The 15,057-nt window shown below is 41.6% G+C and overlaps 1 protein-coding gene, 1 long non-coding RNA gene and 3 other non-coding genes across 5 annotated transcripts; 2 read left to right on the forward strand and 3 right to left on the reverse strand.

The window, feature by feature from the left end:
• The first annotated feature begins 2,057 nt into the window (after positions 1 to 2,057).
• Positions 2,058 to 2,131, forward strand: trnam-cau (transfer RNA methionine (anticodon CAU)). The gene has a single exon. It is a non-coding gene; the product is annotated as a tRNA-Met (tRNA).
• A 667-nt stretch (positions 2,132 to 2,798) lies between these two features.
• On the reverse strand, positions 2,799 to 2,881 carry trnal-cag (transfer RNA leucine (anticodon CAG)). The gene has a single exon. It is a non-coding gene; the product is annotated as a tRNA-Leu (tRNA).
• A 95-nt stretch (positions 2,882 to 2,976) lies between these two features.
• Positions 2,977 to 3,050, forward strand: trnam-cau (transfer RNA methionine (anticodon CAU)). The gene has a single exon. It is a non-coding gene; the product is annotated as a tRNA-Met (tRNA).
• An 8,225-nt stretch (positions 3,051 to 11,275) lies between these two features.
• Positions 11,276 to 11,747, reverse strand: LOC143747596 (uncharacterized). The gene is made up of 3 exons (XR_013206769.1): positions 11,705 to 11,747; positions 11,507 to 11,579; positions 11,276 to 11,389 (listed from the first exon to the last, which is right to left on the reverse strand). It is a non-coding gene; the product is annotated as an uncharacterized LOC143747596 (long non-coding RNA).
• Positions 11,748 to 12,299: 552 nt separating this feature from the next.
• LOC143747609 (uncharacterized) lies at positions 12,300 to 13,449 on the reverse strand. The gene is made up of 2 exons (XM_077240432.1): positions 12,872 to 13,449; positions 12,300 to 12,732 (listed from the first exon to the last, which is right to left on the reverse strand). The coding sequence occupies exons 1-2, from the start codon at positions 13,447 to 13,449 to the stop codon at positions 12,300 to 12,302; spliced, it is 1,011 nt and encodes a 336-aa protein (XP_077096547.1).
• Positions 13,450 to 15,057: the final 1,608 nt, after the last annotated feature.

The raw sequence follows: 15,057 nt of genomic DNA on the forward strand, positions 1-15,057 counted from the left end.
GCCAAACGTCTACGGACTGAGCCAGAACAACCAGGGGAGCAGCACCAGTACAAGCTACCAGAGAGTACAGCTGGTCAGGCAAGAAGAGGCAGACTTCTGTTGGGCGACCCCCTCTCAGACCCAAGGCACCAGCGCAGAGTCAGACGTTGCTGACACCATCTGCATCTGGAGCATCACTGCAGATGGTACCAAATATACTTATACCATCAGCACCAGGTTTCCAGGGTGTGCCCATGTTCCAGGCTGTGCCAATGTTCCAGGGTGTGCCAATGTTCCAGGGAGTGCAAATGATCCAGGGCATCCCAATGGCCCAGGGGATGCAAATGGTACAGCCACTGTTACAGCCAACAGCTGTAAAGGGCACCCGCTTACCCGCTTCACCAGCTGCCAATCCAGACGCCATGCCCAAGAGACCCTACAGGAGAACCGTAGAGGCCAACACTTGCAAAAAATGTGGGCAATTTAAAACAAGTGCAACAGGACATAGCCAGTACAGGGGCAGGGTGTACTGCCCACAGACTGAGACTGTTTCAAAAGAAGTGTGGTTAGAGGAAATGCGGAGAACCATTTCCAAATAATGTATATATTTTCATGTATATAGCATCATGTATATAGTGTAAACAGTTGTTTAAATAGTTAATACTTGTGTTGAATATTATTTAATTGTTTTTTTTAACGTTATTTAACATTTTAACTTTTTATTTCTTGTTTTTGAAAACCTATTTAACTCTTCATTTTATTTATTTATTTTTAAAACATGTTACCAGTATTTAACATTTTAATATTCATTACTGTTCTGTTGGCATGATTGGCAAATAAAAACAAATTGGCAAGTGATTTCTTTTTGACTTTGACTTTCATATAACACTAGTTCATCAGAACACTGCAACAATATAACATTTGTATATAAAAAATATAATTTATACATTTTGTTATTCTTGTGATTGACATTTTCAGCATATTAGTTACTATTTAATGGGTTGCATCTTTGTTCATTACAAATAACAGATTTGCAAGTGTCTTGTTTGAATGTAACCTAAAAAAATACTTAATCAGATCAATAATAATACAACAACTACTAAATAATAACACTGTTCCATTGGCAATTATATATTTTTATGAAAGAATATCAAAGAAACACAACAAACAAATTACATATGTATATTTTATTAACACTGGAACAGTATGCATTCAAAAAGAATTTGCTTATTTACTTTTACTTTCATATAACACAATATTTCATCAGTACACTGCACCAATATAACATTTGTATTTAAAAAGATAATTTGTCCATTTTGTTATTCTTGTGACAGACATTCTTCATATTAGTTACTATTTAATGGGTTGCATCTTTGTTCGTTGCATAATAATGCAAATAACATTTTTTTTTAATGAAAGAATATCAAAAAACAACAAACAAATTACATATGTATATTTTATAAACACTGGAACAGTATGCATTAAAAAATTTAGCTTATTTACTTTTACTTTATTATAACAATATTTTATCAGTACACTGCAACAATATAACATTTGTATATAAAAATATAATTTGTACATTTTGTTATTCTTGTGAAACATTTTACAGCATATAAGTTACTAATTAATGATTTGCATCTTTGTTCATTGCATAATAATGCAAATAACATTATTTTTCATGATAGAATATCAAAAAACACAAAAAACAAATTAAATATGTATATTTTATTAAAACGGGAACAAACTTGGTGCACACCTGAAATAGAAAACAGTGTGATATAAATGCGTGATTTTCACACACGAAGAAACCGGAAAATGTATCATAAGATCTATGCTAATGAAGGCATATCTTTGAACATCAAATTTCAGCCTTTCTTTTCTTCGTTTTTTCTTTCTCTTCTTCCCCCTCTCTTTTTCTTCCTTCCCCCTTTTCTTCCCTTCTTCCCCACCTTTGTTGGACTATTGTTCCCCAGCTTGAACGCAGCGCCTTAGACCGCTCGGCCATCCTGACATGACGGCCAGTGGTGAGCAGCATTTTTGAATCTAGGGCTTCACCGCTTACCCGAGTCAGAGAACATGCCTCGTTGGCGCAGTTAGGCAGCGCGTCAGTCTCATAATCTGAAGGTCGTGAGTTCGAGCCTCACACGGGGCAGAATGGTGCTTTTTGATACACGGGACCGTGTAAATAAAGGAGCTGCTTTCTGTATTCCCTTTTATGCCTTTGTCCATTTCTTCATATGCACTGTAATTGAAATCCAGTGTTTTTTTAAGACTAATGTTGAACTAATGCAGTAATAGTATTACTCTCATATTCATGTCATATGTGTCAGTGTTGTTACAATGTTTTGTTAAGGCTTATATCATTCTTTCATTCTAATGGCATGTCTTGTTAATGCTAATGTAATTTTTTACATGACATTCCTTGAACCTTGTGTCATGACACTCCACCCCATGCCCACCAAACCCATGACATTTCATTCCAAGAAATTTCCAAGAGTCCTTGCCATGAAATTCTACTGCATCTTCTTCCGGTAAACATCACAACATGTTATTTCGTGAAATTCAGTTGAATCCGATTCAATCAACATGTCCATTTTTTCTGAAATGTCATGACTTGAAATTCCAAGTGCCATAGAATCCCATACATTGCACTAAAGTGTTACTTTAAAGGTCATGTACTGCAGGTCAGTGTTACTTTAATGTTTGGTTTATTCTAGCATGAACTGATTTGCAGTGCTTTGTCAACATTACTGCATTTCTTGATAAACTTGCCAGAGGGTTAAAGACTCTAGCTTGGGCCCGCAGCCAAAGGTTAGGTTTGTCAGAAGTGGGATTCGAACCCACGCCTCCAGGGGAGACTGCGACCTGAACGCAGCGCCTTAGACCGCTCAGCCATCCTGACATGACGGCCAGTGGTGAGCAGCATTTTTGCACCTACACGGAATGGCAGATGATCTAGAATTTAGAGCTTCACCGCTTACCCGAGTCAGAGCACATGCCTCGTTGGCGCAGTTAGGCAGCGCGTCAGTCTCATAATCTGAAGGTCGTGAGTTCGAGCCTCACACGGGGCAGAATGGTGCTTTTTGATACACGGGACCGTGTAAATAAAGGAGCTGCTTTCCGTATTCCCTTTTATGCCTTTGTCCATTTCTTCATATGCACTGTAATTGAAATCCAGTGTTTTTTTAAGACTAATGTTGAACAAATGCAGTAATAGTATTACTCTCATATTCATGTCATATGTGTCAGTGTTGTTACAATGTTTTGTTAAGGCTTATATCATTCTTTCATTCTAATGGCATGTCTTGTTAATGCTAATGTAATTTTTTACATGACATTCCTTGAATCTTGTGTCATGACACTCCACCCCATGCCCCCAAACCCATGACATTTCATTCCAAGAAATTTCCAAGAATCCTTGCCATGAAATTCTACTGCATCTTCTTCCGGTAAACATCACAACATGTTATTTCGTGAAATTCAGTTGAATCCGATTCAATCAACATGTCCATTTTTTCTGAAATGTCATGACTTGAAATTCCAAGTGCCATAGAATCCCATACATTGCACTAAAGTGTTACTTTAAAGGTCATGTACTGCAGGTCAGTGTTACTTTAATGTTTGGTTTATTCTAGCATGAACTGATTTGCAGTGCTTTGTCAACATTACTGCATTTCTTGATAAACTTGCCAGAGGGTTAAAGACTCTAGCTTGGGCCCGCAGCCAAAGGTTAGGTTTGTCAGAAGTGGGATTCGAACCCACGCCTCCAGGGGAGACTGTGACCTGAACGCCAGCTGCCGAAGGATAGTCCGTCAAAATGGGGATAATGTTGAACAATGTTGAACGCCACAGCCAATCACGTCGACGCGCTATAACATTTGCAGCCAATTAGAGAGCGCCATTCTCGACATTATAACATTTGCAGCCAATCAGAGAGCGCCATTCTTGACTTTTTCCTTATCATTTTCGACATTTGACCAATCAGAGTACAAGGAAATGTCGATGGCACGTTTACGCTTAGCACCGCTAGGAGGAGGAGTCAGGAAGCTAGCCGAGTGTCAATCAAGTTGCCGAACTGAGCCGAAGGTGTACGAAGTAATGACATATCCTGAGGGGCGTGTCAGAGGTCAAAAAGTTCAGACGTCGAGCATCACTGTCACGGAGGTCAGGCATCATCATTTTAACGGAGGACTGCGAAACTTATTTTTCGGTAACTTTAACTGTATTTTCGGACAATGTAATTTTATATTTGTATATAATTGTATATATTATAATTGTAAATATCGTGTGTGCTTTTTTTAAAGAAATAATTTGTATTATAGTAGTTTTGTTCAAAACGATATAACCTAACCGTTAGCCCCCCAACAAAAAAATGTCTGGCAAAAAATCCCATAAAGCCATGTCAGATACTGACTGGATTGCAAGGCTAAAAAAGTTTGCCAGCACAGGAGTTTGGCCATCAAATGAGGGTAACAGGCCAGCTCCTCGACAGAAAAAGTGGCATGACGTGTACCAAAGGGTGAGTGTGCTTTTGTCACCTTTGCATGATGTAATAATTGTAATCCTAATCATTTAATTCAATGTCATCATTATTTATAGATATGTATGTAGATAATGTTGCAGGTATTTGAGATTTATGTTTATTTATGTAAAAAAAAAAACTTTTTTTTGCACTGGGAGGATGTTGAGTGAATGGATGTTTTTTTGAAGGTGTGAAATGTTCCTCTCTTGTTCTTTTAAAGGAGGATACAAACTTTACTCACTCTTTATCTCTAATTTTACAGTTTGTATCTCCCCTTCAAAGAACATGAATAAAAATAAATGACAGACTACAATAAATTAATGTGGCATTCATACTGATAAGTTAGAAATGCATGTATTCTATGTTATATGTGTGATAATGTTTACAGATTGAAAGATGTCCGATGCAGTCTCGCGGCCAGACAACCTTGCTCGGAGCGGTCCCAAAGTGCATATGTGGTTTTCACACTCAAAAGGTAACAATGTAAAGATGTAACTTGTATTTTTTTTATATATGTATAATTTACTGAACAAATTCTTCTCGTTCAACAATTATTGTAGCCTATGTATTTTTGTGGTTGTCTTAAGCAGGCCACAGCCTCTATTGGACAAGCACCAAGGGTTGTTGAACAACAGTCTGCCGCTACTGGACCAGCACAGGAGGTCATGGCGCAGAGTCAGCGTCAGCTCCCACCCCAGCCTACTTCTAAAATTATACCAAGTTTGTCAAAGGTAATAACATTTTTTTTATATATATATAATTGCAGTTTTAATATACGTTTAGTATAAAGGTTTAAGTTCAGTGGAAATGGCTGGTATGTTTTTACACCTACCTGCCAGCTGTGACACCTTGTACAGGGGCGGCTGTAGTCTGCTTATTGGTCAGTTTCACTGTCTCAGGTTGGTTTAGATCAAGTAAAATGGTGAAAGAACAATGTAACCTATATGATCTCTCTTTCTTCTCTGGGCTCTGCTCTTGCATTCTCCTCTTCCTCTCTAATTGGGCTTTGCCATTATGGGTTAAAGGACACTCGCGTCCTTCATGGCATCTCTCTTGATTTTTCCAACTGGCTACTGAAGCTACGTCTTTCATTCTGTATTTCTCAGGTAACATTCCACTTATGCACAATTAATTATACACGTATTATTAATTAAGTCATCATGAATCTGCTTTGTTGCCATTTCAAGGGTAACCTTCATTACTGTTAATAAACGCTTTCTCTTACAAACTATGTGCAAACTATTTTTGATTTTAAGTCATTTTTAAAAGGTACTTGTTAAATTACTATATACTCACATTCTAGCAATACCTTCCCACACATTTTTCTATTCTAACTGTGCTTATTTCAATCTGTATAAGTAGTAGAGTGTGGTAATACACAGACAAAAAAATAAGTTAAAGAAAGAAAGCAGGTCCTTTAGTTATATAATGAATGATAGGATCAATAGATATTTTCTCATTTTACATTTTATTATATTTTTGGCCAATGTGCTGTTACAATTCAATTTGTCTTTTCATTGAAATTGTTTTGCCCTTTTTTAGTTTACCAAACCAAGATTTGGTGGGTCCCACATTGCTGCTGCAAAGCCAAATCTGAGTGTGGCTAGGAGACCATCTCAGGCTGTTGACCAACCCAGCGCAGCAGTGTCCAGTGCCCCTACACCAAGCACCACTGTCTCTGTAAGTACTGGCATAATCCACATTGCATTCTAAGACAAATTCCACATCTGTGCACTTTTTAGAAACTTGCATTCTAAGATACATTCCACATCTGTGCACTTTTTAGAAACATATTTTGTATTCCAGGAAACATCTCAGGCTGTTGACCAACCCAGCGCAGCAGTGTCCAGTGCCCCTACACCAAGCACCACTGTCTCTGTAAGTACTGGCATAATCCACATTGCATTCTAAGACACATTCCACATCTGTGCACTTTTTAGAAATATATTTTGTATGCAGGAAATCTTATCATAATGAATTAAGAGCAATAATATACAGTTTTCACACAATATGCAGTCTGTGAACACATTTCCACAATGCTTACATTTTCTTAACAGACAAGCTATACCTCCCAACAAAATTATGGATTGTTTTTGTAGTATTTACAAATGTTAACACACACCACCCCACAATAGCAAAAACAATATTCCAAACCTTAGATACAGTATAAAAACCTCGGCTTCTTCAATGATATCAGTTCAAAAACAATATATCTCAGCTGATAATAAACAAACAATTGAATAATTGACACACACCTGATTTATGTTGGGTAAATTGGGCCAACCATAGCTGATTCCAGTCTGGCTTAGACTCAGTGGCAGGGGTTATTTTTTTCTGTTACATTGACACTTATACATTAAAAGGAGGACTTTGAGGAGTGATGTTTTTGGAAACAGAAAAAGACAAACACTGTAATGTCTGGACGAGGAAGAGTAAGAGCAAGGGGCCCAGGGAGAAGAGCAGGCCCAGTGAGAGGTGCAGTGAGATGTGCAGTGAGAGGTGCAGTGAGAGGTGCAGTGAGATGTGCAGTGAGAGGTGCAGTGAGAGGTGCAGTGAGATGTGCAGTGAGAGGTGCAGTGAGATGTGCAGTGAGAGGTGCAGTGAGAGGTGCAGTGAGATGTGCAGTGAGAGATGCAGTGAGAGGTGCAGTGAGAGGTGCAGTGAGATGTGCAGTGAGATGTGCAGTGAGATGTGCAGTGAGATGTGCAGTGAGATGTGCAGTGAGATGTGCAGTGAGAGGTGCAGTGAGAGGTGCAGTGAGATGTGCAGTGAGAGGTGCAGTGAGATGTGCGAGAGGTGCAGTGAGATGTGCAGTGAGATGTGCAGTGAGAGGTGCAGTGAGAGATGAGAGGTGCAGTGAGAGGAGCAGGGCCAGGGAGAAGAGCAGGCCTAAGGACTTCCAAAGGCTGCAAGAACAGTAGTCAGTGATGAAATTCGTGCCACTCTCATTGACCATGTAATCAACCACGGTCTTTCGCTAAGAGAGGCTGGTAAACAGTAAAGGGAAAAAAAACTGATTTGCTTTTTACTGGAATACTGTACATGTGGACATACAGTTCCCAACCAATAAATTTAGTGTAAAAATGGTGGATTGCATGTTTTGTATGCAAATACCTGTAAAACTGAAACACAAAAGTCTATGAAGTTTTTGTAATACAATAGCCAGTATTTTGAAACCCTAGTACTTTGATTGACTGCATGTACCTTGTGAAGTGAAAACAAGTGTTATTCTTTGACAGAATAATTTCATTCTGAGTCAGATTTCCAGTGTTTTGGTAAAGTTAGTGTGTGCAGAGAAAGATGTGTTCTATTTTGAGATGAAGAGTTAGTATATATTTACAGTTTTTTTCAATTGTTTACACGCAATTTTGAAAACCTCTACCTCCTTCTCCTCTTCATCTACCTCCTTCACCTCTTCCTCTACCTTCTTCTCCTCTTCCTCTACCTCCTTCTCCTCTTCATCTACCTCCTTCTCCTCTTCCTCTACCTCCTTCTCCTCTTCATCTACCTCCTTCTCCTCTTCATCTACCTCCTTCTCCTCTTCCTCTACCTCCTTCTCCTCTTCCTCTACCTCCTTCATCTCCTCTTTGAGCCCCCCCTCTTATTCTCACTCTTCTTCTTCTTCTTCTTCTAGCTCCTTCCATTTTTGTTGAAGACAGGTGAACTCACCTGCTGCCTTTTATAGCACTCCTGAGTGATGCGTTTTCAAATTAGCACATGTGTGCTTCCACGCCTGATGGATGTGCATATCCAATTCATTCATTAGTGTGGTCAATGGCAAACCGGGGCTTTGTAATGACAAGGAAGTAACCTCACAATCCTTATCTGTGTCTAAGGTGTGAAAATGTGTGTAGAGTTTTACAAATCACTGTGTGTAATGTTTTGCTAAAAGGGTAAAACAGACAATGTGTGTAATGTTGTGCAAATCTGTGGAGGGGTTTTGCTCATTGGAGTAGAATTTTGCAAATTGCGTGGAAATTTTTATTTTAGTGTGTAAACAATCATAAAAATCTGTAACAAAATGTGTTATTGAGAAGAAAATTATCCATTTGGCCAATTGTGTTTTGTTGGTGTGAGTCTGTGTTAAGAGTTTAGGAAAAAGTATCTGAAGTATGGGTAAGCGCTTGTTAGCGATTGAAAAAAACTGTAAATACTTTTGAAAACAGATTCAAATAATTACAATCCTAAATTGCAATATTATTTCCCACTATTACTGTTTTTGACTGTATTTTAATCATATTTCAAAAACAAAAAGAATCTTACTGAACATAGACCTTTAAACAGTATTGTATAATTCCATCTAGGATTAGTTAAAATTATTGGACAGTTATGACTGTTTCTTTCTCTTGTTATATATGCAACATATATTATATTTCATTGCATGTTGTCTCGGTAAGTAATTTCAAATTTTATTGGTCCAAAATAATTGAATTTGCATATTAACTGTCACAACTCAGTAGAGTCACACAAATTAGTGCTAGCAGCTGACACAATTCTGAAAACTATTGGAACAAATGTATACATTTTATTCTATAACCTTAAGTACGTATTTGACATCCAATATTTTCTATTTTATATGAGGGTAGTCTTGGATAGATAAAGCGGTAATTAAATAAATGACCTGCTAGACTAAATGTTTTGTCTTTTTCCTTCACAGACTACTCCTTTGGGGGCATTACTGCAAGATGCATCTGCAGTTCGACTGCATCGTTTGTGGTCGGACACTTTGCCACCAGAGGATCACAGGTGGATTGCCAGCAGGCTTTTTAAAATGGGGCCCAAGGGAAAACAAGAGCTTCGAGACAACTACAGCTCTGGTATTACCCACCACAGCCAGCACTTATTTACAACCAGGCTCCAGCTCCAGACAGATTTTTTTGTCATGCTCTGTTGCTGTGGATGCCGTACAAGCTGTGGAAGATCAAGGCTCTCTGTCCCAATTCTGCCTGCGGGCAGCATCAGCTGACTGGAGGCGGTCTGCACAAAAGGGCACGGCAGGTTCTGGACATCGATAGGATGTACAACATGGTCACAGAAACCCTCATCTGTACGAAGTGTAAAGCCTCGCATGTGTCCTGGAGTCAGACTGTCCTGCAACAGCTGGATCTGGGCCATCGCTCTGAATTTCGGGTCATCCTCACGCGGAAGTAAGGGCACTTTAATTCCACATCCAGTTGATAGCCCATCATCACATATGTTTGCAAATACTTTACTAATCAATTATGTAAAATATATGAATGTGTGGATTTTGCTTTTCCTAAGGTATGCCTGTGATGTGAGAGTCATTCGGCTCCTGCGTGAGCGTGGCCTAGGCAACAGTCCCACGCGGGTCATCAAACAGCTGCGTGAGAACCACAGTGAGGAGTGGCTCCAGCGTATGGCCCGGTACACCACCCAATGTGTGGACTTCCTCAAACGACCCGGGGTGTTGCAAATACAATTCCAGGAACCCCCAGAGCCTACATTGGTCCCAAGCTGCAAGTGGCTGCTCACCGTGTACAGCCAAGACATCCTGACAAGGCTGGATGAAATCCATGCAAGGATAACATCTACGTATGGTTCAGTCTTGAAGATGGATTCCACTAAAAAGGTTAGCAGGGGATTTTTGTTAATTTATGGTGTTTACTGTTATATCATTATCAGAGCATGAGTATCATATTCTACATGGTGTGATGTTTCATTGCATTGCATGCTTCCTGTCATCTACTGCAGATCACTAAGAAGCTGGCTGGGACGGCAAGGGGAACGGGACTCTGGCTTACCTCTGTTGGCAATGAGTTTGGTCAGGTGCTCATGAGTGTGCTGACAGCACAGGAAGGAGCAGGACTGGACATGATGGTCGATGGTCTGGTGAAAAGTTACCAGCAGGCTAGTGTGGATCCACCTACTGTTTTGTACGTGGACTGTGGCTGCTGCACTGATGTGGGTGAGACCAAGCTGAAAACCAGATTCAGAGGGTGGCCTGATCTCATGATTCGCTTGGACATCTGGCATTTTATGCGCAGGATTGCCATGGGGTGTACAACTGATGCCCATCAGCTGTATCCCATCTTCATGTCACGGCTGTCAGCGTGCATTTTTGAGTGGGATGCGGCTGATGTTTCTATGCTTCGCAAAGCAAAGAGAGAGCTGTTGATATCCCAGGGTTGGCCTGCGCGGACAGATGAAGATGTCAACAAGCATCTTACCAGGAATGAGCTGGCACTCCATTGCCGGAGGAGGACCTGTGGAGAGGAGACTACCATCCTTCTCCTTGAGCGGCTGCTTACAGAGCTCCTGAGCAGCAAGGGCAAACACTGTTTTCCATTTTTGAGGCAATCAAGGTTTTGGACATTAACCTCTTGTCACATCTCAAAGGTCAGGTCAAAAGGTTTTGTTGATTGGCTGATTAGATTAGCATCTCAAGGCTCTGAGTTACACTGTTACCTGATGAAATCAGGTAACCAGCTGAATCATGTACTTTCCTTTACATGTTTTGTTCAAGAGTCCCCTCCACTATGAAATTAATCCCACCCCCTTGAAATGTATGTAAACTGCAATGTAAAGTTCCCTTAGACTAGACTTGATTGAGATGACTACAGCGACGAAATAAAGAACTTATACCTCAACAATCTCCTGGTCTGCAACTCTATCTTTTCTACACTTGAGAAGAAAAAGTTCACAACAGATCCCTGGAGGCAGCCTGCACGAGGGCAGCATACTCCGCATCCACTTGGGTGAGAAGGTCTTTCTGCCTATGGTACTTTGCCAGAAGGCCAACAATGGAATCCCTCATGGGCTGTGTCCACCGAAAATGGTCTAGGAAAAAAAGTATACCCCCTGCCTTGATGGAACCTGTGCGAGCAGCTCGTGGAGAGGGAGCAAAGGGCAGTGGTGGTGTCATCTCATCTAAAAGAGAGGAAAAGGGACAGAATAAGTAAATCATTTTCACCTTTATCTCTAAAATATATGTAGTATTCATATAAATAAGGAATAATTAAGGGATGAAGATGTGAGCTGAATCACCTTTTACACTGGTGGGCTGTGCAGGCTGGATCATTGTTTCTGAGCCAGGAGAAGCCACACCAAAGATGTCATCCTGGAGCATAGAGTAATTAATTTGGGTTAGAATCAGTAATTACATATTAGATTTGGATTATAGTGAATGGGGATGTTTGTAAGTACAACAGTCAAGTTTAGCTGAGCAAAGTGTTCCCCCCTCACCTCCTCAGTTGTGTCATCAGGTGGGAATATCTCACTGAGAGCAGATGGCTGTGAGGACTGATGCTCTCCCTCCTCTGCAACAGGTACCTTCTGGGACTTGTGCTTGTCCCAGTCCAGGGGGACAGGACGACAACATACTGCAGTCCAAACCTTTCTCCGGTGTCTGTGTGTGAGATAATTAAGGCAGGGTACTTGGCCTGGCCTGTCACCACGTCTGATGGCTTGTTCAGTTCCATGATCAGCACAGGATCAAAAACTGCAGGCAGCTTCACTCCAGGCTGCTTCAGGTCCACAAGGCGCTTGAAATTCCAGCGAGCCACTCCAATCATGCCCAGCGCCTGGATAATTTCTGTGGATACCTGAGTGCCTGTGACCCATCTCGCCTGATGAAAATGGAATCCCTCCTGCTGAGAGGTGCCTCTCACAGGGATCCACACGGGTACAGCTGCCGCCTCCCCCTTCACATGGTTCAGCTGGTTGATCCCCTCTTCAATCTCTGGGTCACTCAGGCAGCCTCTGAGGATGTGGTATCGCTGAATCCTCCATACCTTCAACATCGATGGTTTGAACAGTGGCCCACCATCAGGATCTCATTCTAAAAAGAATCTTGGAGAACTCTCTCCACTCTCTCCAGCAGCTCTTTGGGGTGTGGGACCCTAGTGCGACAGTGCTCCCTGATATGCTTCTTTGTTGGATTTGGAGGCACTATCCCACAGAAGACATAAGCCTGCTTCAGTCTCTGTAGGTCCATCTGGTCCACAACACTAAAAGCTGCTGACAGAAACTTGCAGAAAGCACTGTGCAGTGGATGGTGCTCTGAAGTACACTCTCTGGAGAACCACCGCATGCAGTGGAACAAGTCCAGCTTGATGTTGATGTTGCTATTATATTCTTTGCGGGAGGCACAGGTGTCGATGAGATGCCCAGAGTTTGCCTCAGTCACTATAGCCTCAGTGGTCTTCCAAGAATCCCAGAGGAGGTGCTCCTGGGGATCAGGGTTTGGGATCCTGAAGGCAGCACAGCAATCACTGTTCCACACACAAAGAGAAGTATATTTAAAATATTAAACATTCAAATAAATAGGATACATGTATTTGCTATACTATATTTTGTTTACTTTACAAATATAATATAGGTGGGAAGGAAAATGTGATGGCTGGTTCTTACCGGTCAAGCCACTGATAGTTGGCTTTTGGCAGTTCTGCAAAAATGTAACGACAGGACAGCCCAGCATTTATTGGCTGCAGGGATTTATCACTTTCAGACTGCAGCATCACCCAGGACAAGATTATCCAGTTTTCATTCATCACAGCGTATGACGACATAGTACCTGATGCAAGCACAACCTTCCGGGCCACCTTGCGGGTATGGTCAGCCCTTAATATTTGTCCAAATGTGGCTTTAAGGAGCAAATTGATTGTGCTCTCCTGCCTATGGTACTCCTGAATGAGGCAGTCAACCAAGTAGTGGGGTGAGACTGTTACTCCACACCAGCCGACCACATCACCATACTCACCAAATGGAGCAGGAGTATTTGTTGCTCTTAGTGCCCCTGTGATGGTCTGCTGACCATAAAGTCCACTGTCTCCATCCAGCACATTCTTAACAGTGGACAGGTAAGCCAGGTGTGCACGCTCATACCTGAGGTTGAGAGCTTCGTTCAACTGATTGGCCATATCATTGGGAGACTTTGCTGTGCGCCGCAACTCGTCCATCACAGTCTTACATATGGCCTTCTTGTGCATACGAAAAGCTGGAAAAATGTTGCAGAATCGACTTGGCAGCATGTCCATCCATTGAGGTTTGTCTGCATACCATTACTTTTTACAGACTTTACAGCTGAGCCGAGAGGCCAGCATGTAGTACTGGCTGCTTGTACCAATAATGACACGGGGTCATCCAACTCCTGATGAGACAACGTGAGGATTCGGACAGCCGTTCAGACATGGCAGAGTGTAGTTGTTGCGGACTCTTTCCATAATGGAGTGCTCTGGTTTCCAAATGAAGAATGGATGAAGTTGAAAGTATTTCGGTGATGGCAACTTATAGACAGCATCAATAAGCTCAGGCTGAGGTGGGTAACACCACAAGGAGATCATGTTCATTGGATGTCTCACCGGTCTAGAGCCTTGCCACAGTCCCAAGGCTTCCATTTCTGTTTTCATCCAGATTCTCTGCTGGTGAGAGCAGTTCCATTGGCTTACATCCTGCTCATAGCCTGGCAGTGGTGGAAGTGCTGGCTTCTCCTCCATCTGAGTTGGGGGGTGCCCAGCAGAGACTGCAGGGAGTGCTGTGGGTGGAGTAAAGGCTGCAAGGAGTCCCGACTGGACAGCAGTTGCAGGGGGGCCTGAGGGAGGAGTAGAGGCTATAGATTCTGCAGAGGTCACTGGGAGGAGGGCTGCAGGATGACATGGTTGACATTAGTCATAGATGAGCATTATATTTGTTAAATATGTTAAATGTGTTTTAAATTTTATTAAGTAAAATTATGTTACATTAAGTCCTTACATTGACAGAGCATGGTTTCCTGCACTGGTCTCAAAGGCGATGTGGTCTCAAGCGTTTGTCCAACCAGTTGTCACATTTTCAAAACTCTAAATACAATAAAGCTATACCTCCCAACAAAATTATGGATTGTTTTTGTAGTACTTACAATTGTTAACACACACCATCCCACAATAGCAAAAACAATATTCCAAACCTTAGATACAGTATAAAAACCTCTGCTTCTGCAATAGTAACAGTTCAAAAACAATATATCTCAGCTGATAATAAACAAACAATTGAATAATTGACACAGCTGATTTATGTTGGGTAAATTGGGCCAACAATAGCTGATTCCAGTCTGGCTTAGACTCAGTGGCAGGGGTTATTTTTTCCTATTACATTGACACTTATACAGTAAAAGGAGGACTTTGAGGAGTGATGTTTTTGGACACATAAACAGAAAAAGACAAACACTGTAATGTCTGGATGAGGAAGAGTAAGACCAAGGGGCCCAGGGAGAAGGTGCAGTGAGAGATGCAGTGAGAGGTGCAGTGAGAGATGCAGTGAGAGATGCAGTGAGAGGTGCAGTGAGAGATGCAGTGAGAGGTGCAGTGAGAGGTGCAGTGAGAGGCGCAGTGAGAGATGCAGTGAGAGATGCAGTGAGAGATGCAGTGAGAGGTGCAGTGAGAGGTGCAGTGAGAGGCGCAGTGAGAGATGCAGTGAGAGATGCAGTGAGAGGTGCATTGTGAGATGCAGTGAGAGGTGCAGTGAGAGATGCAGTGAGATGTGCAGTGAGAGATGCAGTGAGAGATGCAGTGAGAGGTGCAGTGAAAGGTGCAGTGAGAGATGCAGTGAGAGGTGCAGTG

Source organism: Siphateles boraxobius, unplaced genomic scaffold, assembly GCF_051911475.1.
Source record: "Siphateles boraxobius isolate OS27281-9 unplaced genomic scaffold, OSU_SipBor_1 23, whole genome shotgun sequence".
Taxonomy (NCBI): domain Eukaryota; kingdom Metazoa; phylum Chordata; class Actinopteri; order Cypriniformes; family Leuciscidae; genus Siphateles; species Siphateles boraxobius.

What these genes read in the sequence shown, in the direction of transcription:
- LOC143747609 (XM_077240432.1), bottom strand. Translation starts at nt 13,449, where the DNA reads ATGCACAAGAAGGCCATATGTAAGACTGTGATGGACGAGTTGCGGCGC. An exon ending in AACTATCAGTGGCTTGACCG is followed by an intron (nt 12,733 to 12,871) that starts GTAAGAACCAGC and finishes TGTGTGGAACAG; the next exon opens with TGATTGCTGTGCTGCCTTCA.